General features: G+C 51.3%; 1 protein-coding gene across 4 annotated transcripts in view; it reads right to left on the bottom strand.

Moving 5' to 3' along the window:
- The window catches only part of LTBP1 (latent transforming growth factor beta binding protein 1), a 190,680-nt gene that overhangs the window by 109,123 nt on the left and 54,487 nt on the right, over positions 1–27,070 (bottom strand). For all 4 annotated transcript variants that reach the window (XM_056125232.1, XM_056125225.1, XM_056125219.1 and 1 more), the window contains exons 6-7: positions 8,760–8,882; positions 741–908 (exon numbers count right to left, since the gene is read on the bottom strand). In XM_056125232.1, coding sequence (XP_055981207.1) covers positions 741–908; positions 8,760–8,882 — 291 coding nt within the window. The remainder of the gene's footprint in view (positions 1–740; positions 909–8,759; positions 8,883–27,070) is intronic.

The following is a 27,070-nucleotide window of genomic DNA, read 5'->3' on the forward strand; positions in this document are numbered from 1 at the left end:
CCCACCCTCTCCACTAACAGAGGCAAATGGAGCTCTGCAAGTGTGAAGCACAGGCACAGCTGTAAGCCATGACGTTAGGACAGTAAGAGACTCTGCGACAGTCTGTGTCGGGCCCTTGGCAGGGTCTCACTAAGCAAACACAGGAATAGAACTTTGTACGTTCCTCCAGATGGGGGTGTTGGTGCCTGATAAGCTCGCCCTGTCTTGGGGGGCAGCCTTCTCTCTCTCCCAAGTAAGTCTGTGGGGCCCTGCTGGAGAGTTGGGTGATCCAGATGGGCTAAGGCCACTGCAGACACATAATACCCACTCTTTCTGAGCACTAAGCCCACTGGCTACGAAACTTCAGGGACACCAACTCCTAACCCTCAGCATCCCTGGAAATGCTCAGGACTGTGGGCAGGGCTGGCCTTTGAAGGATATAACACTCAACACGGTGACGGGTGTGAAGACATGTCCCTCTGTGGCTGGCAGCAAGAGCGACTGGGCATGGGTACATCCCCAGAGGGTCAGAGAAGGCCAGCTCTCCTGGGAGCAGAGGATGGGACGTAATGGCTATCCTGAACCTTCCAGAAGAAGCCACAGCTGACCCAGGAAGCAGGCCATGTTTATCACGGTCCCCATGGATGGGCCGTATGTCCCCGTGCACACTGACTGTCCCACTAGACACCAAGTATAAAGGCCCCAGCACTGGCTCGCGTGGCCAGGAGAAGAGTGTATGCGGGCAGGCGGCCGGGTCTTACCTGTGCCTGGCGGGGGGCATTTCTCACAGTGGGGGCCCCAGGCCTTGCCCACGCTACAACAGCAGAGCTGCTTGGTGAGGTGCACAGACAGAGGGTGCAGGCACTGCCTCCCGGAACTGACCAGTCGGTAGCAAGGCCCCTTCTCCTCCGAGATCACAGGGGGTTCCGCTGCAGGAGAGAGAAGATCTGACGTCTCCGGGAAGGACCCGGATCTACTTTTCACGCAACGGGGGGCACAACCCGGATGGAGGGAGGGCGTCTGAGACTGTTCTGCCATCCTGTCTATACTCCGGGCACCCCCTCTCTGCTGGTGGGGAACCCAGTGAACCACAGCAGCCCCTGGCTCCTAAGGCCACACCAGTCCTTCCCCGCACCCCAGGCCGTCCACCCTGCACCCCCGACGGGGCCCAGGTGATGGACACAAGACCCGGAAGATGCTGCCAAAGCAGAGATTCGGCTCAGAGCGACACATGCGCTGGTGTTTTCCCTCCGCCTTTTGGAGCTGAGACGCCGAGAAGCTGAACAACAGGCTGGAGGGTGGTTCTGCATGTCAGAGGCCCAGGATGGCTCCCCTGACCCCCCAGAAGGGATGGATACTGCCTTCAAAACATGCATTTTCTATGTAAATGGGGGTGGAGAACTTCCCCTTAGAATCAGTTCCACCCGTCCTCCATTCCCGTCTCTCCTTTCTGCTCAGACCTAGAAACGGCTGGACAGAACGGGCCTGGTGCTCTGCATCAGGAAAAACTTTTTTTTTTTTGAATTTTTATTAGTGAAACACCATGAGGTACAGTTGTAGACTTACAAATTTTGTGCTTAGGTTTCAATTATACAATGATCAAATACCCATCCCTCCACCAGTGCCTATTTCCCACCACCACGGATCTCAGTATCCCTCCCACCACCCACCCCTCCCTGCCTCTGTGGCAGGGCAATCCCTTGTGTTCTCTCTCTCCTTTTGGGTGTTGTGGTCTGCAAAAGAGGCATTGAGTGGCAAACATGTTCAGTCCATAGTCTACTTTCGACATGCATCTCCCCTCCTGGGAGGATCCTCCAAACATCCTTTATTTGGTGCTCCCTTCTCTATCTGAACTGCCCTTTCCTCTAGGATACCCGGCTGGCCTCTAAGTTATGGAGTAATCCTCCTGGTGCTGATCTCAGCTATTCTTGGGTATTAATCTCCTATTTTGTTACTTTATATCCCCCAGATGAATGCAATCTTTCTATGTCTATCCCTCTCTTTCTGACTCATTTCGCTTAGCATGATACTTTCCATATTGTACCACTTGTATGTGAGTTTCATGACTTCCTCTTTTCTAACAGCTACATAGTACTCCATTGTGTAGATATACCAAAGTAAAAAACCTGAGTGCCCGAGAACAGGAAAAACTCTTTGACTGAAAGGCAATCGTGAAAGTTTCTAAGTCTGTAACAACTCTGTCTCATGGTGATTCACTAAAATAGAAAATAAAAATAAATAAATAAATAAACAAATAAATAAAAAGTTCTACTCCCTCATCTCGAGGTCTGGATGAGACTCCGCCACTTGGCCTGCCTCTGACCCATCCTCCGTTCCCGTTTCTCCTTTCTGCTCAGACCTAGAAGGGTCTTCTGGCCCAAGGCAGCCCCCGTCTCTAGCCACCCCAAGAAACGGCCACATGAAAACATGGAGCTGGAGCTCCGGACTGGAGCAAGGGTTTCCACCACAGAGACCTTAGTCCCCCCGTGACGCCTGACCCAGACAGTTCACTTCAGGGGTCAACAGTCCCCAAAGAGTTGCTCCAAGGCAGGTTTGCCAGATCTCTGTCAAATTATTATTTTTTCATTACGTGGAATTCCCATGGCGACCAGCAGATTTGGAGCACAGCAGGTTTCACTGCAGGATGTGGTGGGCACCGGGGGGCAGCTGAGCTGGCCCAGAACCCTGCGGGCAGACAGTCCTGCCTACCACTGTCCTTGTCCCTGGTCTCCATCCGTCTGAGACTTGGGACTTAGCGACTCCACAGTACTGAGTCAAGAGGTTTTTGGGTTTTTTGGGAGGAGCAGGGGGCCACACCCAGCAATGCTCAGGAGTTACTCCTGGCTCTGCACTCAGGAATTATTCCTGGCAGTGCTTGGGGCACCATATGGGATGCTGGGAATTGAACCCGGGTCGGCCGCGTGCAAGGCAAACACCCTACCCACTGTACTATCGCTCCAGCTCCATGAGTCAAGGTTTTCTATCAGGCAGGCGGCTCCTTTCACCCACCCACACTGCGCTAAGGGATTCTGTTCCTCTAGAGTTTTGCCGGACAGTCAGATTGAGCTTCAGTGACTTCCTCATTTAGAAATGCAAGAGCAACGGACAGATGAGAAATACCAAAGGCCAACTGAGTATGAAAGAGGCACAAAATACAAGCCGTCCACTGTTTGTGGTAAGAAAGGTTAAGTGCCCCGATTCTCTCAAGGACAAAAGACCTCCAAATAATTGCGATGGATGGGTGGCGGGTGGTGGGGAGGGGGGAGAGTTTCAGAAAAGGGAAGAGAGTTATCAAATGGGTTATTTGGGGAAGTTATTCGGAGGTGGGGGCAGAGAGCAGCGAGAGCTTTCTAGAACCTCAAAACATACACAGTATGTCTAGTCAAAGAAAAAGTTTGTGGTTTCTTTTTTTCTCCTGCTGGACTGACTTTTGAAAATAAGCTAGGAAAGATCAAATGTCACAGAGGAAAAGCTTTTAAAAACCAATCTGAAAAGAGTGTGGATATCACCCCTGAGAGGACAGTCTGTCCCTGGAGTGGCTGAGCCTCAGCCTAGACGTGCGTGCGTGCGTGTGTGTGTGTGTGTGTGTGTGTGTGTGTGTGTGTTTTGTCTACAGGGCGTATCATCTTAAACACATATACACAGTTCTCTCTCTCGTATAATCAGCACGCAAAACGTTTTGCTCCAAAATCCCTGCTCCAAACTGTTTGGAACCTACAACACAGATTTCCATAGAAACAATGTCCATCAGCTCCTAAGAGCACATTGAGCACATGGCAGGGATTAATTGTAATACTAATCGCATTAACGTGAGCGTGAGATCCCAGAAACAAGGGCCCTTCAGAGACCCCAAATCCTCCAATTTTGGCAAACTGGCCCTGGCTCTCCCTCCCCCCACTCCCCCACTTCTTTTCCTCCACTCCTGGCCTGTGTCTCCCTCCACGGATGGACCTTGGCAGTGACGCTCTCTCAGGCTTCATCCCCAAGAACCTGGGCTGGCCCCGACAGCCAAGCCCCCCTCCGTAATTGAGGGAATCAGCCACCATGGCCTCTCCCCATTCAAACAAAAACTTCCAACGAGGATTTTGTTTTTTCAAGGGATGCGTGAGAGAGAATCACATCATGCTGCCTGTTTGTTCAAGTAAGATGCATCATGTTGACGCATCATGCATTGAGCGCGCGCGCGCACACACACACACACACACACACACACACACACCCCATGTAGGTATTTCATCGTCTGAAGAACCAAGACCCATGTTCTTCAAGGCAATTTCCCTTGAACATCTTAGCCTGAAAGGTCTGGTTTATACGTGCTTGTCTCTCAGTGTCACCTCCTAAGGGTATCTGGCTGTGATGTTCTTCCCCTGACGGCCTCCAGGCCACATCCAGGGGAGTCTGAGAGAATCATGGGCTCAGAGAGGCCACGGAAAGTCAAGCTCTGTCCTCAACAGTGTGCTGCATTTCAGAGCAGAAAAGAATAAGAAGCAAAACATCCACCAATGGGGCTGGAGCGATGGCACAGCGGGTAGGGTGTTTGCCTTGCATGCAGCCGACCCAGGTTCGATTCTCAGTATCCCATATGGTCCCCTGAGCACCGCCAGGAGTAATTCCCGGAGTACAGAGTCAGGAGTAACCGCTGTGCATTGCCGGATGTGCCCAAAAAAGAAAAACCATTGGTGTTTCCTTCCTTCCTTCCTTCCTTCCTTCCTTCCTTCCTTCCTTCCTTCCTTCCTTCCTTCCTTCCTTCCTTTCTTCCTGCCTGCCTCCCTTCCCTCCCATCCCTCTCTCATTCTTTCTTTCTTTTTTTGCAGTGCTGGGAATCAAATCCAGAGCCTCACACATGCAAAGCAAGTGCTCTACCACCTCTGGGACCTTAAGAACACCACAAAAGGGGGCTGAAGTATAGGCTTCACTTTTATGGATGCACCCAGAATTCAAATTTCTTTTTGACCTACCACTCTGGAGAGCCCAAAGAGCAGCATTCTGTCTGAGCTCCAACATGCCGTGTCCTTTGAAGGGGCCTCATTTCCATACCTCTATTGCCTATTGTTCATTTCCAATATGCCATCCCGGGACCGAGGCAGGGATCGAACACACGCACCTTAGCAAGCCCTGCACCATCTCTTGGCCCCACTCCACTCATTTTATTAGCCATCCCCGGCATCAAATACAGCCAGAAGATGATGAAACAGTTCCTGCCCAGGCTCTGAAATCATTTATCTGGGTTCTTCTCTCCTGAACCCTTGGGCACTCATCCTAGAACTGTGAAGTCTTGAGCAGAATAAACGGTTTCTCAGAAAAGTTCCCCAGTCTGACTGCAAAGGCTAGTATGTGCTTCTTGGAGTTGCTCTGAAATTTCACGTTCCCCCCAAAGCCTAGACAGGGCTGAGCCTAGCAAGCCCCTGAGGCCGGGGATGGGGGGAACGTGGTCAGAGCCTCCCACAGGGCCTCGTTCAGCCCAAGTGAGTCAAGAACAGAGAGCAGCAGGAAAGCCAGGCCACAGGCTAGAGTCAGGAATTCTGAGGGTGTTGGTCACCTCAGCGATGCGGAGATTAGGGTCAGCTGCCCATGGCCCCCGGCCACTGCCAAGTGCATGTGGGAAGAGTCAGCCACGGTCTGGGTGGCCTGGAGCTGCCCTTGGTTGATGTGAAATGCGGCAATGTGGCCAAGCTTCTTCTCCTTCTCTCCTTGCCTCTCAAGAACAGCCACTGCAAAGGCTGGGCAAGAACTCTGGACACGGGGCTGGAGCAATAGCACAGCGGGGAGGGCGTTTGCCTTGCACCTGGCCGACCTGGGTTCGATTCCCAGATCCCATAGGGTCCCCTGAGCACCACCAGGAGTAATTCCTGAGTGCAACGCCAGGAGTAAGCCCTGAGCGTCACTGGGTGTGACCCAAAAAAGCAAAAAAGAAAGAAAGAACTCTGGACACTGCACGTGTGTGCACAGATGGGCCTTGTGTGGGTGCCTGAGTATGTGGGACTCGCTCTCATTCCCCCAGGATGGTCAAGGGCGCCGCCATCTTGCCAGTACTCCCTCCTGGACACTCTAAGCATCGCCTCCCGTCCTGGTCCTCCCCCCAACCCTGCTACCCCACCAGCTTCCTCCGCACATAGGTCACCCGCAAGCCAGACAAGGATTGATCCCAGTGACTAATGCTGAGAACACTGCATATCTCTGCGATGTTCCATGCAGTAAATTCAGAGGAAAGAGAAATAAATCTGCCCACTCAACACGGGTGAAGAGCCCAGGGTTTCAGCTCCAAACTCAAAAGTGGAACATTTAACGAGCAACAAATGTCTCTTAGTACTTATCATTTCAGCTGTTGTAGCTGAACCATAAAATTGAATTATTTATTTTTCAAATAAAAAATGGATGGTTGTTTAATAAATTCAGTTTTATTTGGACAATGACAGAGAAAAATAAATGCTAAGACAGTGTGTAAGAGTTTCAAAAATCTCATTGGCAGATTCCGACAATCTTATTAAAACCTGGAAGTCTGCCCTGTGCTCCAGACATCAAACTGAGTTAAGTTTAATAAAATGCTTCGAGACCAGTTCTCCAAGGTTACCTAATCTGCAAACGTTAGGGCTGTGATTTTAACTAGACTACAAGTAAAATTATTTAATTAAAAGAATAAAGCGTTCACAGCAAATGCTTTGGCCAGACTCTGTGAAATCTTTACACGCAGATGATGAAGTGCTGTAAAATATTTATCATTTAATCTAAATCAGCCAGAATTATCCCTAAATTATCTGGACATTGTCAACGATGTGATTTTTGGCCTGAAATGCAAAAGTCCTCATCGTGTTTCAAATATACCTTGTGTGCAAACATAGCTTTGTAAGTCTAATTTATTCCCCTCCTCCTGCCAAAAATCTCCACCGTGAGGTGTCTGTCTGCTTCAAGATCAAAATGTAAGAGAACGCGGAAAAGAGAACTTACGTGGGTCAACGTCCTAATCTTCATTCGACAGGTTTTAAAGGAAACAGCAGTTATTAGCAACAATATTCCAACAGATTCATCCTCTAACACCCTGAAGGAGCGAGACCCACCCGTTTTGTTTTGCTTTGTGTCTTTCCCAAGCCCAAGCTTCTCGGTTCCCCCCGCACAGCTAGAAGGACATCCACCTTACAGAACAAACGCGGGCTCTTGGCAAGAACAAAAGGCAAGCTGCAAACTGGGGGACAGGGGCTGGAGAGGGGACACAGAGGGTGAGGGTGTTTGCCTTGCTTACAGCCCATCTGGGTTCAACCCCAGAGCTCCGTATGGTCCCCTGAGCACTGCTAGAAGTGATACCCGAGCACAGAGCCAGGAGTAAGCCTGAGCACCACTGGGCTTGGCCTAAAAAACAAGGGAAGGAAGGAAGGAAGGAAGGAAGGAGAGGCTGGAGCAATAGCACAGCGGGTAGGGCGTTTGCCTTGCACACGGCCGACCCAGGTTCGATTCCCACCATCCCATATGGTCCCCTGAGCACCGCCAGGAGAGATTCCCGAGTGCATGAACCAGGAGTAACCCCTGTGCATCGCGGGGTGTGACCCCCCCGAAAAAAAAAGGAAGGAAGGAAGGAAGGAAGGAAGGAAGGAAGGAAGGAAGGAGGAAGGAAGGAAGGAGGAAGGAAGGAAGGAAGGAAGGAAGGAAGGAAGGAAGGAAGGAAGGAAGGAAGTCGGGGAATATATGGCTACACTTTACCAAATGCCAAAGCCATATTAAAAAAAAAGAAAAGATAAAAGCAAAATCCCAGCAGGATAAAAATGAGAACAGAATTGCTCTGAAAATTACCTGGAGCATTTTTCTAGCAGGCATTCATTTCAAATCTTTAACCCTTCACTTGATCTGGCTTTAAAAGCCACGAGGAGCTTTCTAACTGGTGATAATGGGCAGAACCCAAGCCTTCCTCAGAGGGGTTGGAGGGGTTCGCTAAGGTCCACTCTGTGCTCACGCGTGGAACCTCCACTGACAGGAGGTGATCAGGCAGCGTCTCGAGTGATGACACGGATTTGGGGTTTGTGGCAAGGAGTTATTGGAGGAAACCATATATTTGGGACCAAAATTAGAACCCGTGGTCTGATGAAGAATTTTTTTTTGCCATCACCAGGTACAACGGAAAAGGCTCATGTGAACATTGACACGGCAAGCACACAAATTGGAAACCAATTTGGTGGCTTTTTGGAAGACAACAGAATAGAGTATTTGAAATTACAAATGAACAGAACATCTGAGTGGGAGGCCACGGAGAATATTTCTCCACCTCAGCCAACTGAGAAAGCAGAACAAAACCTCATTCACCCAGACGGTGGAGACTCCTAATTCGGAGTATAATGAAAGACAGAAGCCGGGCTAACGTCTAACGTGGCCATAAAAACGTATCCAATACTCAGGAAGGGAAAAACAGTTCATTTCCTACATGTGCCGACTTTAATTAACTGTCTTTTATCCTCTCAAAGTATATTCCCTTGGTATGTTTTTTTTTTCCTCTACCTTAATTCTTTGAGCTATTACATTTTTCTGAGGGCAGTAGAACTGCACCTTGGGGGATGGACAGGAGAGAAGAATTTATTCTCAGATACTAGGTTGGCCTCTCTGTCTTGTCATTTTGATTAATATGATTTTTTTCTCGCATCTTTACAATATTCAGCAAATCACTGGGTCTATTTTTTTTCCAGAATTCTTTCTACGCATGCGTGTACAAACACACTCACCTCCCCCCGCCCCTCACACACACACACACACAACCCAAAGCAAGTCCAAAATAGGAATAAAACACAATCGTTACTTACGAACGCAACTCGAAAAGGTCGGATCCGGCCCAAAGCCCATTTTGCAGGTACATCTATAGCTCCCCATGGTATTCAAACACTCACCATTGGGGCACAGCCCCTGGAGCTGGCACTCATTGATATCTGCGGGAAAACACAACGCTGTTATTGGTTTTCGCTTTGGGGGGGTCCCCCTCCTGGCGGTGCTCAGGGGACCACATGCAGTGCTAGAGGCAGAAAATCCAGGTAAGATAGATGCAAAGCAAGCACCTTACCCTGGCATCTAAAACACAACGCTTCTACTGAGAAACGCCCCGTCCTGTGAAATAATCCATCCAGAAATAAAATTACATTCACTTTCTTTTTCACTGTAATAACCTGTTGGTTACAGTAAATGAAGACTGTTTCAGGTGAGGAGTGAATTAAAACCAACAGACATGGGGCTGGAGAGAGAGCACAGCGGGTAGGGTTGTTTGCCTTGCACGCGGCCGACCCGGGTTCGATTCCTACCATCCCATATGGTCCCCTGAGCACCGCCAAGAGTAATTCCTGAGTGCAGAGTCAGGAGTAACCCCTGTGCATCACCAGGTGTGACCCCAAAAGCAAAAAACAAAACAAATTAAAAAAAAAACAAAACCAATAGGCATATATTGAATACCTATCGTGTATGTGACACAGAGCTACAGTCCACCTGGTTCTTTTCTAGGACTTAGGGATTTACTAGTGGACAAACAGGACAGTAGCCTGCAGAGAGTTTACACCTGTAGGTCGAATTATACTGGTTAGACCAGGTCAAGATTCCCTCTGGAGACGCTAACAGTCCAGGCGCACATGCAGAGCTATGTAAAAAAAAAAATCAAAGACATCAAGATTCGTTTCGGTCACCACCATTGCGGAGGGAATGTCAGAGACGCAGGCCTGGTCAGTGGGGAAGTGGCCCACACAGACAGGAAGGGGCTGGTTGAGGCCAGGGTGAGGGAGAAGCATCAGCCATGGGGCAGGAAGACTCTGCAGAAGTGCAGAACTGTCAGAACTGCAAGTGCAAAGGAAGAGACGGGTTGGGCGGGGAGGGCGGCAGACGGGGTCCTGGTGGGAGGCAGTGTGGGTGCTCGCAGGGAGTGGAGAGGGCTCAGGAAACCATGAGTCAAAGCGTTGGCTGGGAAAGAGGTGGGAAAAAGTAAATGGCCGGAGTCAGAACGGCTGAAATTTGGATTTCCCGTGACAGGGAGATTTCTGAGCAGGAGAGAGACATCACAGGAAGCGCATCTGGCCGGCACGTGGCTTGGTGAGAAATGACGCAACGCTGGTTCCGAGAGGGAGTCAGCAGCCCCGGTGACAGGCCAGGTGGGTGACGGCGGGGAGGCAGCAGGAAGCAAGGGCTTTATCTCGCTGAAGAGGCTGGTGTGCGGCCGGCTGACCAGGAAGGGGACGGGAAGATGGCCAACGTGGAAGGGGGGGCAGCTTCAAACGGGAGAGTGGGGGGAAACCATTGTTAGTTTTAGGGGGGTCACGATCACGATCATCCCGTTGTTCGTCGATTGCCTCGAGCAGGCCCCAGTAACGTCTCCTTCGTCCTAGCCCTGAGATTGTAAAAAGTGCCGTATTTGAGGCTCTTTCAGGGTCAGGAGAATGAGACCCACCCTTGTTACTGGTATTTGGCATCGTGGGCACGCCATGGGGGGGTCATGTGGAGAAAAAAAGAGGCAGCGGAAGTGGTCCCTTTCCCCCTGGAAAGCCAGGCTGGAACTCCCCAGTCTGGTGTTCCAACACTATCCAACCACGGGGCTGAAGTCCAGGATAAAGTGGAAGAGAAGAGGCCGGAGTGATAGTCCAGCAGGTAGGGCGCTTGTCTTGCATGCGGAAGACCCAGGTTCGATCCCTGGCATCCCATATGGTCCCCTGAGCACCGCCAGGAGTGATTCCTGAGTGCAGAGCCAGGAGAAACCTCTGGGCACTGCTGGATGTAGCCCCTGCCCCCATCTCAAAAACCAAAGCAAACAAAAATAGAGGAAACAAAGGCCAGAAATAAAATCTCCACGTCATCTGCTCTATAGCTTAAACAATCTCAAATCCCCCACATGTCAGGCCCAAGGGGAAGGTAACGGTAGGTGGTTTGTAGGGAGACGCTTAGCCAGAAGGTGACTAAGCATTTAATTACCTAAGCATTTAATTTACACCTTCCAAGCACCCCAGGACCCATAGGGGTGATGTAGATTGGGTTCCAGGACCCATGGGGGTGCCATAGATTGGGCCCTTAGTAGACCACCCTGCTATGGCCATGATCTGGAGGTCCCAGCCTCCAAAACTGAGCCCCGCCTTCTGCTGCTCGAAGCTCTGTCGTTTACGGTGGTTCATTATCACAGCGTAAATGAATTAAACTGTCAAGGGAAGCAGGAAGCTTAAAAGGCGAGTTGGAGAAACAAAGATCACAGTCGCTCTCCAAGTCCATATTCTCCCGAGACACGGTCTCTCCCTCATAGTCTCTCTCTTCTTCTCTTGCCTATTTCTACTCCGGGGAAGCCTGGCTTCTCTCTCAAACACACTTTTCCCTCTTTCCCTCTCCTTACATCTTTCTATATAGGTTTCAATAAAAACTTTCTTGCTTCACATACACACACACACACACACACACACGAAAAGGAAAAAATGGAAAAAAAGATTACAGAGTCATCGGAAAAGTTGATAAAAAAATCTTTTTAAAATAATCTGACAAGTTTCAAGGGCGAAAATGAGTCAGCATTTGTGTTTTATGCAATGTGGCCCAAAAACAAAAGTTGACTGCTTTTGGCTCTGGGTGCATTCATTTGTGATAACGTTTACTTCCTTCAATCCTTAATTCCAATAAAACTTTCACTAAGGATCCTAAGAGATTAATTTTCTACATGAAAATGAAATCAGGGGGGAGAAATCATGACGATTCAAAGAGTCACTGAAAAGCCACTGTTGGCTCCCTTGTCTTAATTTAAGTCATCACAGCATTTGAAAAAACACCATCACCTGGGGCTGGAGCAACAGAACAGCAGGTAGGGTGCATCCCATTTGGTCCCCTGAGCACCAGCAGGAGTAACTCCTGAGTACAGAGACAGTAGGAAGCCCAGAGTATGGCCAGGAATGTTCCCCCCTCACCACCTCAAAAAGAGACACAGTTCCCCATTTGAGAGTGAACTTCAGTGATGAAGCACTGCATTTTCAATGATACTGAAATGAAAGAATGCCTCTGCTTCTTGGAGAAACCTCACGGTCTTCAGACGACAGCCCAGATGCAACCTGACTCCACACCAGCTCTCTCTCTCTCTCTCTCTCTCTCTCTCACACACACACACACACACACACACACACACACACACACACATATACACACACATATACACACACACATACACACACACACACATACACACACACACCTGTCCGGCACGCCATGAAAGCTGATATTCCCTATTTCACGATCCCTTAAGAAAACTGTCAAGAAGTAGCAGGAAGTGTGTCGAGTCCCGCTGGGGCTCGCAGAGAACAAGGGAAGCCCCTGGCCCAAGTCCCCTGGGAAACCCCCTACCTGGGAACCAGCCGGGTGGGAACCAAGTTGCAGGGCCAACCCTCCCCTGGCTGGCGTCCCGTGAGGGCTCAGAGCCGACCTCTCTCCACACAGTGACCCTCAAGTCCCAGGTGGGCCCCCGCCTGCCCCGGAGACCTCCAGGTGGCACTCCAGCCTCTCTGCAGCCTCCTGCTCAGGAGTGAGACGCCCCCCACGGCAGAACTCCCCGTCTGGCAGCCACTCTCCTGATGGCGCCTCTCACCCTCCTTGACACGCCTGTGGCCTCAGCCACGCACCCTGGGAACGGAACACAGGAAGTTGGACTTAAAAAAGAACCGAGTTTGGACAGGAAGGGCCAACTCCATGAGGAAGAGGACTTGGACGTGACACTTCCTTTTCCTACCGCCTCGAGTCACACCGGCCTGAGCCACCACCTCTCCTCAGCCAGGCTCTGGGAACCAGGCACAGGCTCAGAGCTTCCAGAAAAGACCATGCGTCAACCACCTCTAGTTCTCCTAGGTCTCTGAAGAGCCACAAAGGAAGAATCCTTAAATAGCTTGACTTTAGACTTTTTTTTTTAACTGAACCACCAGGAGATACACATTTACAAAGCTGTCCATGACCGGGTTTCAGTCATACAATGTTCCAACACCCAGCCCTTCACCAGTGCACATTTTTCCACCACCATGGTCCCAGTTTCCCTCACACCACCCCCACCCCTATCCTCCAGTCTGCATTAAGTGAATTTTACATCATACATAGGATAAAATGTAACCACATAGATAGAAAAGGGCCTGTCCTAAAAGTACTCAAAGAAATGCAAAATGTCCATATAAGAGTGCTTGCGGGTGTGAAATATCCGTGGAAGAGCGCACACAGCCCAAACCAGGCAGGAGGAAGAAAATGATAAAATTTAGAGCAGAAATTAATGACATGGAAACCAAAAAAAAAAAAAAATCCAAAAGATCAATTAAACTAAGAGCTGGTTCTTGGAGAAAATAAACAACGAAACCACTAGCAAAATAAACCACTAGCAAGACTCACAAGGAAAGAGAGAGCCCTCAGTCGGCTTCCCTTACATCCATGTAAGAGTGCGTGTACATGGGAGATGGGTGGAAGGGCCCATGAGTAGAGGCTGGCGCCTAGATGCACATGCTCCATCCAGACGGTTTCAGAACAGCTCAGAAGGTCTCCCTGGCCCTCCTCTTCGCACTTCAGCACTGCCTGGAAATACTTTTCTGACTCCTGCCTCACTGACTCCTCTTGTCTGTTCGTGAGCGTCATGCCAAGGGGAAGTGTCATGTTGAGGCTATTTTGTCGGGTGCCCGACTCCTGGTTAGAGCTGTCAGAATCCTCACGGATGCTGATCGGATGCAGCTGGTCCGTTTCACTGTGGTTCCATCTGCATGGCTGTGGGTACCCAGAAGAACTCATTCAGCCTCCCCTGGGCAGGCACTGGGAGTCTTTGCAGCTGGACGCTGTCACTTTCCTTGCTTTCGTGACAGTTTTTTGAAAATACATGTCATTTGGTTGGGGACCCATTCCTCTTGGCTGTATCTAGGCAGGACAATGAGTGGGTCACCAGGAAGGACCCAAGTTAACTTTCTCAAACTTTCTCTTTATTCCCAGCATCACCTCCAAATCCTCGTGAAACTACAGTCAGCATTTCATTTTGGTCCTCTCGGAGAGCCCGGCAAGCTACCGAGAGGATCTCGCCCGCACGGCAGAGCCTGGCAAGCTCCCCGTGACGTATTCGAGATGCCAGACACAGTAACAACAAAGTCTCCGATGGAGACGTTACTGGGCCCGCTCGAGCAAATCGATGATCAACGGGAGGGCCTGTCTAGGTGGAAGCGAGTGTTTCAGCTCACAGAGGTTTCAACCAGAATTTCTTTTCCATATGTTTTTTTTAAACAATTTGGTTAGACAAACATTCTCGGGGCCGGAGCAAGAGTATAGTGGGAAGGGTGTTCACCTCACATGTGGCAAACCCAGGTTCAATCCCCAGCATCCCATATGGTCCCCAAGCACTACCAAGAGTAATTCCTGAGTGCAGAGCCAGGAGGAACCCCTGAGCATCGCTGGGTGTGACCCCCAAAAAAGGGGGAAAAAAAGAAAAAAAAATTTCTTCTAAAATGTCACTGTTTACAGGCAAGTCACAGGTCTCTAAGACAATTTCTCTCTTCTGGAAGGACTGGGGTGATTGTCCGAAAGCAGGGAGGGGAGTGGGGTACTGGACAGATGGGACAAACCAAGGGAGCAACACATTCTCAAAGGGGGGCAGTTCCCGTGACAAATGCCTTTCTGGCCAATCTGTCCGCAGACCCCTCATGCAAAACTGCACCCCAAGGGGTGCTGGGAATCCAGGTTTGCAAGGGCAAAGAGGGGCCGGTGGGAGGGAGGCTGTCTGAGCATCCTGACGGGCAGGTAGCTAGGAAAGGCCCCCATGGCAATGGAATTCCTCAGAAGCAATAAAGCCAATGGCCCAAGGCTGCAGAAAGTCCACCGTGCAGACACAGGAACTAAGGCGTGGTAAGACTTCACCTGGCGCCAACAGACCCAGAGAAGGCCGGACACGCCCTCCGACAAGAACCAAAACCAATGAAAGGAATTTCAAAGAGGACCATCAACCAATCTTCACTCTACCCCCTTGGCAACCACCCTAGCAATGGACTCTTACCTAGCTAGAAAGCCCCACAGGGGGCAGGTTTGGAGAAAGCCTTTAAAAGCCAACTGGAACCAAGACAGGGCACGTAGATGGCCTGAGCCCATGGGGGCCCACCACCTTCAATCCTAAGGGGGTTCAGGGTGCCATCCTGAACCCAGGGCCCGAGAGCCCCCTTCGTCCCTAAGATCTCGAGCCTGGATGGGGGCTCAACTAGCACACAGAGACGGGGTCCACCAAATGCCTGAGCTTAGGGCTTCCTGCTTTGTGACCTGCCAGGCCAGTCGAGGCACAGCCCAGTCTGTCCCGGTCATGAGACGGTACCTCGGACCCTCTCTGGAGTCTGGGCCTCCGCTGACCCCTTCACCAAGGACTCCCTGCTCATCTGCTTCAAATGCCTGATAAACGCCTCTCAAATGCCTCTGTGACACAACACCACAGTTGCTTGGGGACGCTTGAGAATCCCAGCCTTACTGTGTGCCACCACCCATGGCCCAGGACCAAAAGTGCCGAAAGCTCTAGAAAGCATCCCCACCCACAGTGCTTCACACCTAAAGACAGAGCAAACTCCCCCTCCCCGCCCCCAATGATGCGTGCCTTGATTCTCCCACCCTCGGCCCTTTCCTCAGAGGGCGGCTAGGGAGCTTAGATCCTTGGGGCTAAAAAAAATAAATAAATAAATGAAAATGCAAAGAGCAAACTGCCCCAGAGCTGTTCCCCACAAGCCACAGATTAATCAGGACCAGGAGCCAGGTCCCAGTGGCCTTCTGAGGCAGCTGCATACTTGAGGCCTGTCCCAACAAACAGACTGAAGTGAAAGTCTCAAAGAGGAGTGGGTCCCAATAGCACGTGGGCCGCCCCAGGACCCCAGCGTACCAACAGGGGAGAACTTTCAGGACTTTCCGCCCCATCGTCCTTGGCCCAAGCTTACCACGAACATGCAACTTGATGGGAAAACAGCAAATTTTAATTGTATTTCCTCTGTGATTCTTTATTATTTATTTATTTATTTTTGCTTTTTGGGTCACACCCAGTGATGCTCAGGGGTTACTCCTGCCTCTGCACTCAGGAATTACTCCTGGCGGTGGTCGAGGGACCATATGGGATGCTGGGAATCGAACTCGGGTCGGCCGCGTGCAAGGCAAATGCCCTCCCCACTGTACTATTGTTCTGGCCCTTCTCTCTGATTCTTACGGCGACTTCTAAATCAACTGAAAACTCCTGACTTGGTTAGAATAGGGATAGTTAGTTCCATCTGATAAACAGAACTAGGGGTTCAGCGTTCCCATGCTTTACAGGGTCAGGCAATCTCCCCCCGGACGTCTTGGGATTCAATGCAAAGATGTTTCAGGCTGAATTTGAAAAATAGCTGCATAAAACAACAAACATGTTCCCTGTCTTCTTCTGCAGACCCTCCACGGTGATCTCACCAGAAAACAGCGGGTTTGGGCCTTTACTGCACGGTCTAACATGCACATCAAAGAATGAAGAGACCAGAAGTAGACACCACGGGCAGGGCCCCAGACAGGATGGGGCCCACAACCTAAATCCAGGGACCCGAGAACACTCTGATACATTTTTTTTTATTAGTGAGACATTATGAGGTACAGTTGTAGACTTACAAATTTTTGTGCTTGGATTTCAATTATACAATGATCAAATACCCATCCCTCCACCAGTGCCCATTTCCCACCACCACGGATCCCAGTATCCCTCCCCACCAATCCCACCCTGCCTCTGTGGCAGGGCATTCCCCTCTATTCTTTCTCTCCTTTTGGGTGCTGTGGTTTGCAAAAGAGGCAATGGGTGGCAATCATGTTTGGTCTATAGTCTACTTTGAGCATGCATCTCCCATCCTGGGAGGATCCTCCCAACACCCTTTACTTGGTGCTCCCTTCTCTATCTGAGCTCCCTTTCCCCCTAGCGTGTGCGGCTGGCCTCCAAGCCATGGAGCAAACCTCCTGGTACTAATCTCTGCCACTCTTGGGTGTCAGTCTCCTATTTTGTTACTTTATGTTCCCCAGATGAATGCAATCTTTCTATGTCTATCCCTTTCTGGGTCATTTCGCTTAACATGATACTTTCCATGTAGTACCACTTGTATGTAAATTTCATGACTTCCTCTTTTCTAACAGCTACATAGGACTCCATTGGAACACTGACACATTTAAATATCTGCAGAGTCACCCACAGCAACAGAAGCTTACAGAGAGAAAATGATTAACCGGTCCACATCAAAATACAGAGACTCTTTACAAACCAGCTGAAAAGAGGATTCCAGGACTGGGGTAGGATAACGTCCTCTAACACAGGGGTCCCCCCCACCCCACAACTTTTCTCCACACCTGTCATCTCACTGGCACTCCAGAATTTCCCTCTCTGAATGCTGAACACCAGGCTCGTCATCCCCGTCTCAGAGAGAGGATTCCACCCCGGACCCTGTCCTAAGCCAGTGCTCAGGGGGGAATGGGAGCAATTCAGCGGGAGCACGGTCTCACAAAGGTCTGTCTGGGTCAAGCAAGGATGCTGGTCTTGGGGGAGGGGCTAGAACACAACACTCTGTTTCCCCAAACACCAAGGGTCTGACTCCAGGTTCCTTCAAACTTAAAAATCTTAAGTTTGCAGGGGTGGAGCAATAGCACAGCGGGGAGGGCGTTTGCCTTGCACGCGGCCGACCCAGGTTTGATCCCCAGCATCCCGTATGGTCCCCTGAGCACCAGCAGGAGTAACTCCTGAGTGCAGAGCCAGGAGGAACCCCTGTGAATCTCTGGGTATGACCCAAAAAGCAAAAAAAAAAATCTTAAATTTGCTTAAGAATTTAATCAAACTTAAAAAAAAATTTCAAAACCACTGCCCAAAATTTCAAAACAACTGCCAGTGTCCGGGAGAGAAGCAGCCGAGGACGCCCGTGGTCTGCCACTGAATGCCTCCTGGGTGGGAGCCACCAAGCCTGGTGGTAAGTCAGGGCTCTCTTCTCTCTCCCACAGGAGAGACGTATATTCAGCCGAGGGAGCACTGTCTCTCGGGCGCTGGCTGGGATGGGAAATGAGGCATTACCTGCAGCAAACAGGAGCTGGCGAAAAGGAGAGAACGGAGCCTGACACTGCAGAAAGCACTGACACTTCCTGGAGACTGGCTCACCCTGTATCGTTTGTGCTGATGGTGAGAAATTCCCCTAGACAATGGGGAGAGAGAACTTCCTCTGGGAAGCAAAAGGAGCTGTTCTCTGCCGGACAGACCAGCTGCCGGTTCAACGGGACCGCTTCCTGTATTTGGGGGGAGCGGGAACGACGCCCAGGGGGTCTGGAGAAACAAGGCAGTGCCAGGGTTGAGCCCAAAGTTCCTGTGTGCAAACCACGTCCCCCCACACAACCCAGCCCTGAGACCATGAACGTTAGAGAGGAAAGTTGCTACCGGTTACTCTAAGTGCCACAACTGGTGGGGAGATGCAATGTCTGAAGGGGAGCTCCCAGATCAACCTCGGACCCCAGAGTGGAGGGTGGCGGGAAGAAGAGACAGATGGGAAGCTCAGGGGAAAGCCAGGAAACTCAAGTACAAAGGCTGGATACGAAATATCCACAGTCAACAATGCTGAAATGAAGAGACCCGAACTTGGAACAACCGAACTTAGAGCGAAAGGATGGGAGGGAACGGAACCGGGGGCCACTGACGGAGGGAGGAGACACGGCTGGTTGACACTGGGTGCAGGGTTGTATGCCTCGGCGTTGAGAAACTTTGCAAATCACAGTGCTTTCAGACTGTCACTGTCACTGTCCTCCCGCTGTTCATCGATTTGCTCGAGCGGGCACCAGTAACGTCTCACAACAAATTGCGAGACTTATTGATACTGTGTTTGGCATCTCGAATACGTCACGGGGAGCTTGCCAGGCTCTGCTGTGCGGGCGAGATACTCTCGGTAGCTTGCCGGGCTCTCCGAGAGGGGTGGAGGAATCGAACTCGGGTTGCCCATGTTGGCTGCGTGCAAGGCAAACGCCCTACCGCTGTGCTATCGCTCCTTAAACAAATAAAAGTTTATAAGGAAAGAAAGCAAACGAGCTGCCATCCCAAGGGACCTGAGGAGTCCGTTGACGAGCCTGCAGCCAGGTAGACCCTGCAGCCGTGCGCTCACACGCCAGATCGCATCGCACGGGGACAGGAAATCCTGTCTCTCTCTGCGAGCTGCTGAGGCCACCTCTGCCATCCCCTTCGTGTGTACAAAGTCAAGACCCCCATCTGGAATGTTCCGAGCTCTCAAGGTGCAGTGTCCTCCAGGGTCAAAGCTCTCCGAGAGCCCACACAGATGGAGCGATGCTCAATCCCGGCCTCCCCGGGGAGAAGGTTGGAGACGCGCCTCGTCTCGTTCATCCCATCGGCAGACCCGGCTCTGCCAAATTAGTTAGACAGCAGACGTTATTCATGAGTGGGAGCGGCCAACACCGCAGCTCCAAGGTTGCCACGAAAACCTGTTGAAAACACTCTCTCGACATCAACAGGCCAGCAGTGAATCGGCTGCCTCTATTTAACGGTCGATTCCAAATAAAATCCTGTAGGTATGTGTTGGGGAATGCGTGCATGTGCATATGTTTCAACTTTTGTTTTTTTGGAGGGTCACACCCGGTGATGCTCAGGGCTTACTCCTGGCTCTGTGCTCAGGGATCATTCCTGGCAGAGCTGGGGGACCAGATGCAGTGTCGGACAGAACCAGGCTAGACTAGATAGCTCTGGCTTCTTTTCCAGAATTCTTTTAAGAGGAAAGTGAGTTAAAAAAAAATCATTCAAGAGCAACTGTAAGGGGCTGGAGCAATAGCATAGTGGGTAGAGCGTTTGCCTTGCACGCGGCAGATCTGGGTTCGATTCCCAGCATCCCATATGGTCCCTTGAGCACCGCCAGGAGTAATTCCTGAGTGCAGAGCCGGGAGGAACTCCTGTGCATCGCTGGGTGTGACCACCCCCCAATAAAAACACACATGTATGCATATGTTGGACCTAGGTTCAATTCTCAGCACCCCCTTATGGTCCACCAAGCCTGCCAGGGGTGATTCCTGAACACAGAGCCAGGAGTAAGCCCAGAACACCACCGGGTGTGGCCCAAACATACCCTCATTCTCCACTGGTCACTGTCCTCCCATTGTTCATCGATTTGCTCGAGCGGGCCCAGTAACGTCTCCATTGGAGACTTTGTTGTTACTGTGTCTGGCATATCGAATACTCTCGGTAGCTTGCCGGGCTCTCCGAGAGGGGCGGAGGAATCGAACTCGGGTCGGCCATGTTGGCTGCGTGCAAGGCAAACGCCCTACCACTGTGCTATGGCTCATTCTCCACACATAAGATAATTAAACACACGTTCCGTGAGGCATCTTTTATAAGAAGCGTCAAATAAGCTAGAGGAACCATGTTTCCACAGCCTCCGGGAAGGATGCCTTTCCTCCCTCTTCCCGTTCCTTCCTCTCCTCCCTTCTCCCCACATCCCGTCCTTCCGCCCCCTCTACTCTACTCCTCTCCTCTCAGCAGAGGACTCTCACCCCCGGGGTCCTGGGATGAGCCACAGTCCAGAATGAGCCAATCCTAGGGCACCGTGTGGGTCTCCCCCTGGCAGATGCTTCCAGGGCATCTGGGCCCTGCTGGGTGTGGCAGGTGTGGGTTGGCTCCGACCTGGTGCTCCCTGCCCTCACCACAATGAGTGCACCAGCATCCCCCTGGGCCCGCCCCCCATGACATATGCCCTTTGACCCAGAGATGAAGGTCAGAGGGCTTTCAGAAAATAAATGACGCCCATCCCTGAGGTCTTTCCTGAAGGAGAGGGGAGGAAGAAGCACACTTTTCCTTTCTAATCCTAGCCCAAGGAGCTGCGTGCTCAGGGCAGACACATGGCACTGGCCTCTCCCACGGATGGATGGACGGACAGAAGGACAGAGAGGCAGGCTGCACACCGGGTTGGAAAGTTCAGGTCATGACAGAACTGTTTCAAGTCCTCCTGAGAAGAAGATGGCGCCTGTTTATTTTGAATTTGGGGAGGAAATGTGTCATTGAGATCCTGTGGCTTACAATGCTATTTCTAATGGTCTCTCATGCATAATTCTAATTCTTTTTTTTTTGCTTGTTTTTTTTTTTTGGGGGGGGGGTCATACCCAGCGATGCTCAGGGATCATTCCTGGCTCTGCACTCAGAAATTACTCCTGGTGGTGCTCAGGGGACCATATGCGACGTTGAGGATTGAACCTAGGTCGGCCACATGCAAGGCAAACACCCTACCTGCTATGCCATCACTCCGGCCGGCCTCATCATAATTCTAATACCACGCCCACCACCAGTGTTCGCCTCCTCCTTCCCGCCCCTCCCCCCAACCACGTGGGTCCATTCTCCCATTCTGTGGCCCTTGGCCCTGTGTGGCTGCGTATCCTGAAGTCCCTCAGAGGAGAGACCATCTGTCCTTCAGCATCTGTCCCTTTCCTTCCGACTCACGTCACCGATCAACCAAAACTGGCAACAGGAACTCTCTGAGGCATCGGTAAGGCATCGGTATTCGGGTCTCCCAAAGAGGAATCAAAAGAGCTATGCTTGGAGTATCACGTTTCACTCAAATGAGAGAAAGAATCCGGAGTTCCGACCTCCGTCGACAATCAAGAATCAGGGACGCTGTCTCGTTTGCCAAGGCGTCAAAAATCAGATGGGCTGGACACGTAATGAGATCTGGAGATGACCGCTGGACTAGAGCCGTTACCGACTGGATTCCACGGGATGTCAAAAGACTGCGTGGCCGCCCACCTACCAGATGGTCAGACTTCTTCGTCAAGACCCTGAACGAACAGTTTGATGCTCTTTGTGTTCATGGAGCGAGCTGACACCATTGGGCTACACTAGCACACGACAGGGACGAATGGAGACGTTACTGGCGCCCGCTCGAGCAAATCGCCAATTAAAGGGAAGTCGATCAAGTGATCAAGTGATCAGTAAGTCACCTTCCAACCCCCTCACTCGGCGCCCATCTGGAAGAGTCTCAATACCACAAGCAGCAGCTGTGCGAGGAGGGGCCTGGAGTCCATCCCTGGCATCAGACGGGCTGAGCACCACAGTTGGAGCCGCCAGGAAAACAAAATCAAGCAACTGACACTTTGTTTCCTTTTCTCTCTCTCTCTCTCTCCCTCCTTTTGTTTGCTGTTTATTTTCTTTGTCCTGAAAAACCCGGATCCCTCGGCTGATGTGCACACCTCTTCCTTTGCGGATCTCGCCAACCCTCTCTGCCTTGCTCTGAGGTTAGTACGTGTGCAGCCAGAACCAGCACCAGACAACTGACTTTTCCTAAAAGTTTTTGCTACGTAGCTGGGCTCCCAAGGACTTTCTGGAATGAATTTATTTATTTGTTTATTTGCTTTTTGCTTTTTGGGTCACACCTGGCAATGCACAGGGATTCCTCCTGGTTCTGCACTCAGGAATGACTCCTGGCAGTGCTCAGGGGACCATATGGGATGCTGGGAATTGAACCCGGGTCAGCCGCATGCGAGGCAAACGCCCTCCCCGCCGTGCTATTGCTCCAGCCCTGGAATGAATTTATTTGATTTTTGAAAAATGTCTAGACTCAGAGGCAGGAGACTGCACAGCAGTGAGGGAGCACTACCTGGCGAGCTCAAAGCCCACCAACACTTGGTCCCCGGATAGACCTGTATCCCCAATACAGCCCTGGGGGGCACCCCCACAAACCACGAGGGAATGGGGGTCCCCAGCACCACAGCCTCCAGCCCTTGTCTGAGAATCCCTACTGTGGGCTCCAGATCTTCTGAGCACAGCTTGGGACCCCTCAAGAAATAAACTTAGGGTTGTATCACAGCTGAAAATTCAATGATCTCCCCTCAAAGGAATAGGCAAGTCAGGGTGTCATTGGCTATAAAAGCACAGCCCCCGGGGCTGGGGAGCACCAAAGGAGGGCCTCCCATCACCTCCTCTCTGAGATACGGTCCCGTTTAATTCAGGCTCTACAACAAACCTCCAACGGAAGGACCAGAGAGCCACTAATAGGCGCTCCAGAGTCACCAGGAAGGAGAGCGACTGTGTGTGATGACAAACCAGGCGCAGTTGAACAATTCCATCCCACAGACACCGGGAGCAGGTCTGCAGACTCTGTGTGTGGGTCCGGAGTAAAGCATCCCTTTGAAAAGATCTTGCTGGAGGCCCGGGAGGACCCTGTGAAGGCCGTTCCTTGGGAAGTGCCTCAAGCCAGCCTGGGCACAGTTCCTGCTTCGTTACTGAGTGCATGAAACTCAGAGTTGACTCAGGAAATAACGCGATTCTTTGGTCAAGGAAAATAATGGGATTGTCTTATGAATCACTTTCATGATCGACTCACACTTTGCAAACAGAGAGGAAATTCAGTTGGGAAAACAAAGTAGCCCACACCCGGGGCAGGGCAGGATCGAGCTCCTTCTGCAAAGCTCTGAGCTCACAGAACCCCGCACGGGGGAGGCTGAGGAAAAGCCGAATGCGCGACAGTCCTGTGAGACCATCCAGTTCCATGTTACTGACCCGCCGCACCAGCTGACACGAAGCCCTGATCTGCGACGCGATCTTAACAGATGATGCTGAATGAAATCATATTATTTTAGGAGGCGATCTCCACGCCAACGTTGCTGAGCAGCGTGTTCACGAGGCACCGTGAACCAGAGCTTTCTGCGATGCTTCCAGAAGGCCCGCCAAAGACAGCATCCAGCCCGGGCCCCCCAGAGACACGCAGGAACGTGGATTTGGCCTTGGTGACCCTCTGACTGAGGTGGAACCGCTGGGCTGCTCAGTCAGAATAAACTTTGCTCAAGATCCTCCCATCCCGGAGAGGAAAAGCAAGAAAAAAATCTAAGTCCTGAGTGAAAGAAGTTTCTTCTGAGAAATGAGATGGCAAGGGCCCGCCTGCCACGGTCAGTGGCACTGGCCCAGGGCAGCTGAAATAAACTCATTATGACTGTGAAGCAAAGAGGGCATGGGATGTGTGACTTAGGCATCTGTCCTGAGAAATGCGATCAGAATATTCATTGCGTGGACCTCAGTCAGTTCCTCCAACAGATCTCTCCTCTGTGAGCGAGTATCGACATTCTTAGTTCTTTACAGTTAAAGGTAGGAGGGCAGTGAGAGGAGAGAGAGAGAGAGAGAGAGAGAGAGAGAGAGAGAGAGAGAGAGAGAGAGAGAGAGAGATCCTGGACGGATCCCTCACTAACCAGCTCTCACTCACTCCTGGGGGACTTGATGACATCACCTCCCTCCCTCCGTGTGTGTGTGTGTGTGTGTGTGTGTGTGTGTGTGTGTCTTAGATCCTAATTGGCATGAATAATGGCCAAGTCGGGATTGCCTTCCACATCTGATGAAAAAACGAGAAGCACCAGACACACTCTGACACAATTTCTAACCACTGGCCGAGCAGGACCCAGTGATGGAAGAGAAGTAAGAATCCTCCTGATCTTGGAGAGCACAAAGGGGCAGGGCGGGGACATATGGCCCCCGGCTGAGAAATGCTGGTCTACGGACTAAAACTCAAGGGACAGACCAACTGCCACTTCTTCGCCACAACTTTCTTCCCAGCGGACAGAAACAATGGCAAAGGAGTTGGACACTGTAGCTCCAGAATCTTCTGGCCCCCCCTTCCCCCCCCCCCATGGGACAGAGCCTCCTGGAGCTCCCCTGCCAGTTAGGCATCAGATGGGCCATTTCTGCGCTCTGCAAGCTCAGTCCTTGCAAAGAAGCCTCAGGGTGGCTTTGGGGAGTTGGCACCCACAGAGAAGGGCTTGGCCGCCTCATCAGTCCAACCTCTGATACCTCTGAAGCCACAGATGAAAGCTGGTTTCCTAGGACAGCCTTCCTGGCGACCACCTGGAAGGTGCCCATCCCGTTTCTCTTCATTCTCTATTCCTCTGGGCTACACACACACACACACACACACACACACACACACACACACACACACACACGTGCCCAGGCCCGACACAATCATGGGAGAACTCAGAGCCCAAAGAATAGCCAACCCTCCCGCCTTCAGGTTGGCAGGAAGGGAGAAGAGACACTGCTCCCATAGGCTGGAATCCGGCTTTAATTTGGGGGTGGCAGTCACACCTGGCAGTGCTCAGGCTTACTCCTGGCTTTGGTTCAGGAATCACTCCTAGAGGAGACAGAGGAATAGAGGGGTGCCAGCGCTCCGTGCAAGGCAAGTGCTATTCTCTCTGTGGCCTGGAATCCAGCTTCTTGGTCCTGGCACCAAAGGTGGGGGTTGTTTGATGATAAACCCCTGGTGAGGCACAGGGGTTACTCCTAGCTCTGCACCCAGGAATTACTCCTGGCGATGTTCAGGGGACTATGGGATGCTGGGAGTAATTCCTGAGTTGGCCACGTGCAGGGCAAATGCCCTCCCTGCTGTGCTATGGCTCCATCCCTGAAGATAAATTTGTTGATGAGGTAGAATCAGTTGATGTTTGATTTTATAGGTAATTTAGATACATCCCAGGGTCACATAATCATTCCTGGAGCAAAAATGGGTTGTGAGTGGGAAAAAAAAATTGAAGCTCTATGGTAGAGACGATTACTTAAAAAAAATAAAACAGTATTTTATTCAAATCTTTGAAACGATAACTTGGTTTACATGCAGAAAACAGAGCCATTCATTCACAGAACCTGCTCACCCTTCCATCTAATTTCATCTTCCAGCCACTTAGTACAGTCTTTTAAGGACACCGTAAGTTCTGCCGAGTGTCAACTAATCTTCAGCAATTCATATTCTCCTGTTACTGAGATTTGCAAATGTCTCTCAGGAAGTTTCTCTTGCAGCCTCTCCTGGGGTGGGGAATCCTAAGCTTTGCACCATTCTTTCACCCAGGAGGCTCTGTAACAACTCACAGCAGAACCTCTCAAACTCAGGCATACCCCTAGGTACCTCTCAAAAGAAACCTGAAGTTAGCCAGCAGAGGCTCACCCTGACAGCTGTGCTGTGAGAATGATTTAGCTGAGAAAATTCCCGGGTGATTCAGAATCCCCTTGATGGGAATCCTGTGGAGAGGCCTCGCCCGTACCTTCTAGAACATTCCCTGCTTCTATTCTGGCCACAGACTCTGGAGAGGACAAAGAGCGTGGGGCCACAGGTCAGAAGACACGTGCCATGGTCCCTGTTTCTGTCAGCAGACGCACCTTTCCACATCACTGCTGCCACGGACACTAAACCTAGGCAGGCAAGTCACCGCCGCCATGGATACTAAGCCCAGAGAGGCAAGTCACCACTGTCATGGATGCTAAACCTAGGCAGGCAAGTCAGAGCACTCGGGTCACTCGCCCGAAGGAAGTAAGACGGAATTCAGAGTCACCAACAGGCTCCAAGCTCACTCTTGGTGATCCTGAGTTGCCTCCTGTGCTGCCTCCGGTGCCCACCCTCACCCCCCCATGCACCACCCACCCTGGGACATGCTCTAAAGTGCTTAGGGCATGGCATTTGGCAGCCTGGGGCGCTTAGGGCATGCTGACCGTTCACCTCTGGAGTACGTGTTTGGATGAGAAAAAGGGTGTGTGTGTGTGTGTGTGCGTGCGCATGTGTGTGTACTTGCATGTGTGCGTGCATGTGTGTGTGCGTGGCTGTGTGTGCATGTGTGTGTGCGTGTGTGTGTGTGCGCGTGTGTGTGTACTTGCATGTGTGCGTGCATGTGTGTGTGCATGCATGTGTGTGCATGTGTGTGTGTGCGCGCGCGTGTGTGTGTACTTGCATGTGTGCGTGCATGTGTGTGTGCGTGCATGTGTGTGCATGTGTGTGTGCGTGTGTGTGTGTGCACGTGTGTGTGTACTTGCATGTGTGCGTGCATGTGTGTGTGCGTGGCTGTGTGTGCATGTGTGTGTGTGTGCGCGCGCGTGTGTGTGTACTTGCATGTGTGCGTGCATGTGTGTGTGCGTGCATGTGTGTGCATGTGTGTGTGTGTGCGCGCGCGTGTGTGTGTACTTGCATGTGTGCGTGCATGTGTGTGTGCGTGGCTGTGTGTGCATGTGTGTGTGCGTGTGTGTGTGTGCACGTGTGTGTGTACTTGCATGTGTGCGTGCATGTGTCTGTGCGTGGCTGTGTGTGCATGTGTGTGTGTGTGCGCGCGCGTGTGTGTGTACTTGCATGTGTGCGTGCATGTGTGT

This window comes from Sorex fumeus, unplaced genomic scaffold (genome assembly GCF_029834395.1).
Source record: "Sorex fumeus unplaced genomic scaffold, SorFum_2.1 ptg000006l, whole genome shotgun sequence".
NCBI classification, from domain to species: Eukaryota; Metazoa; Chordata; class Mammalia; order Eulipotyphla; family Soricidae; genus Sorex; species Sorex fumeus.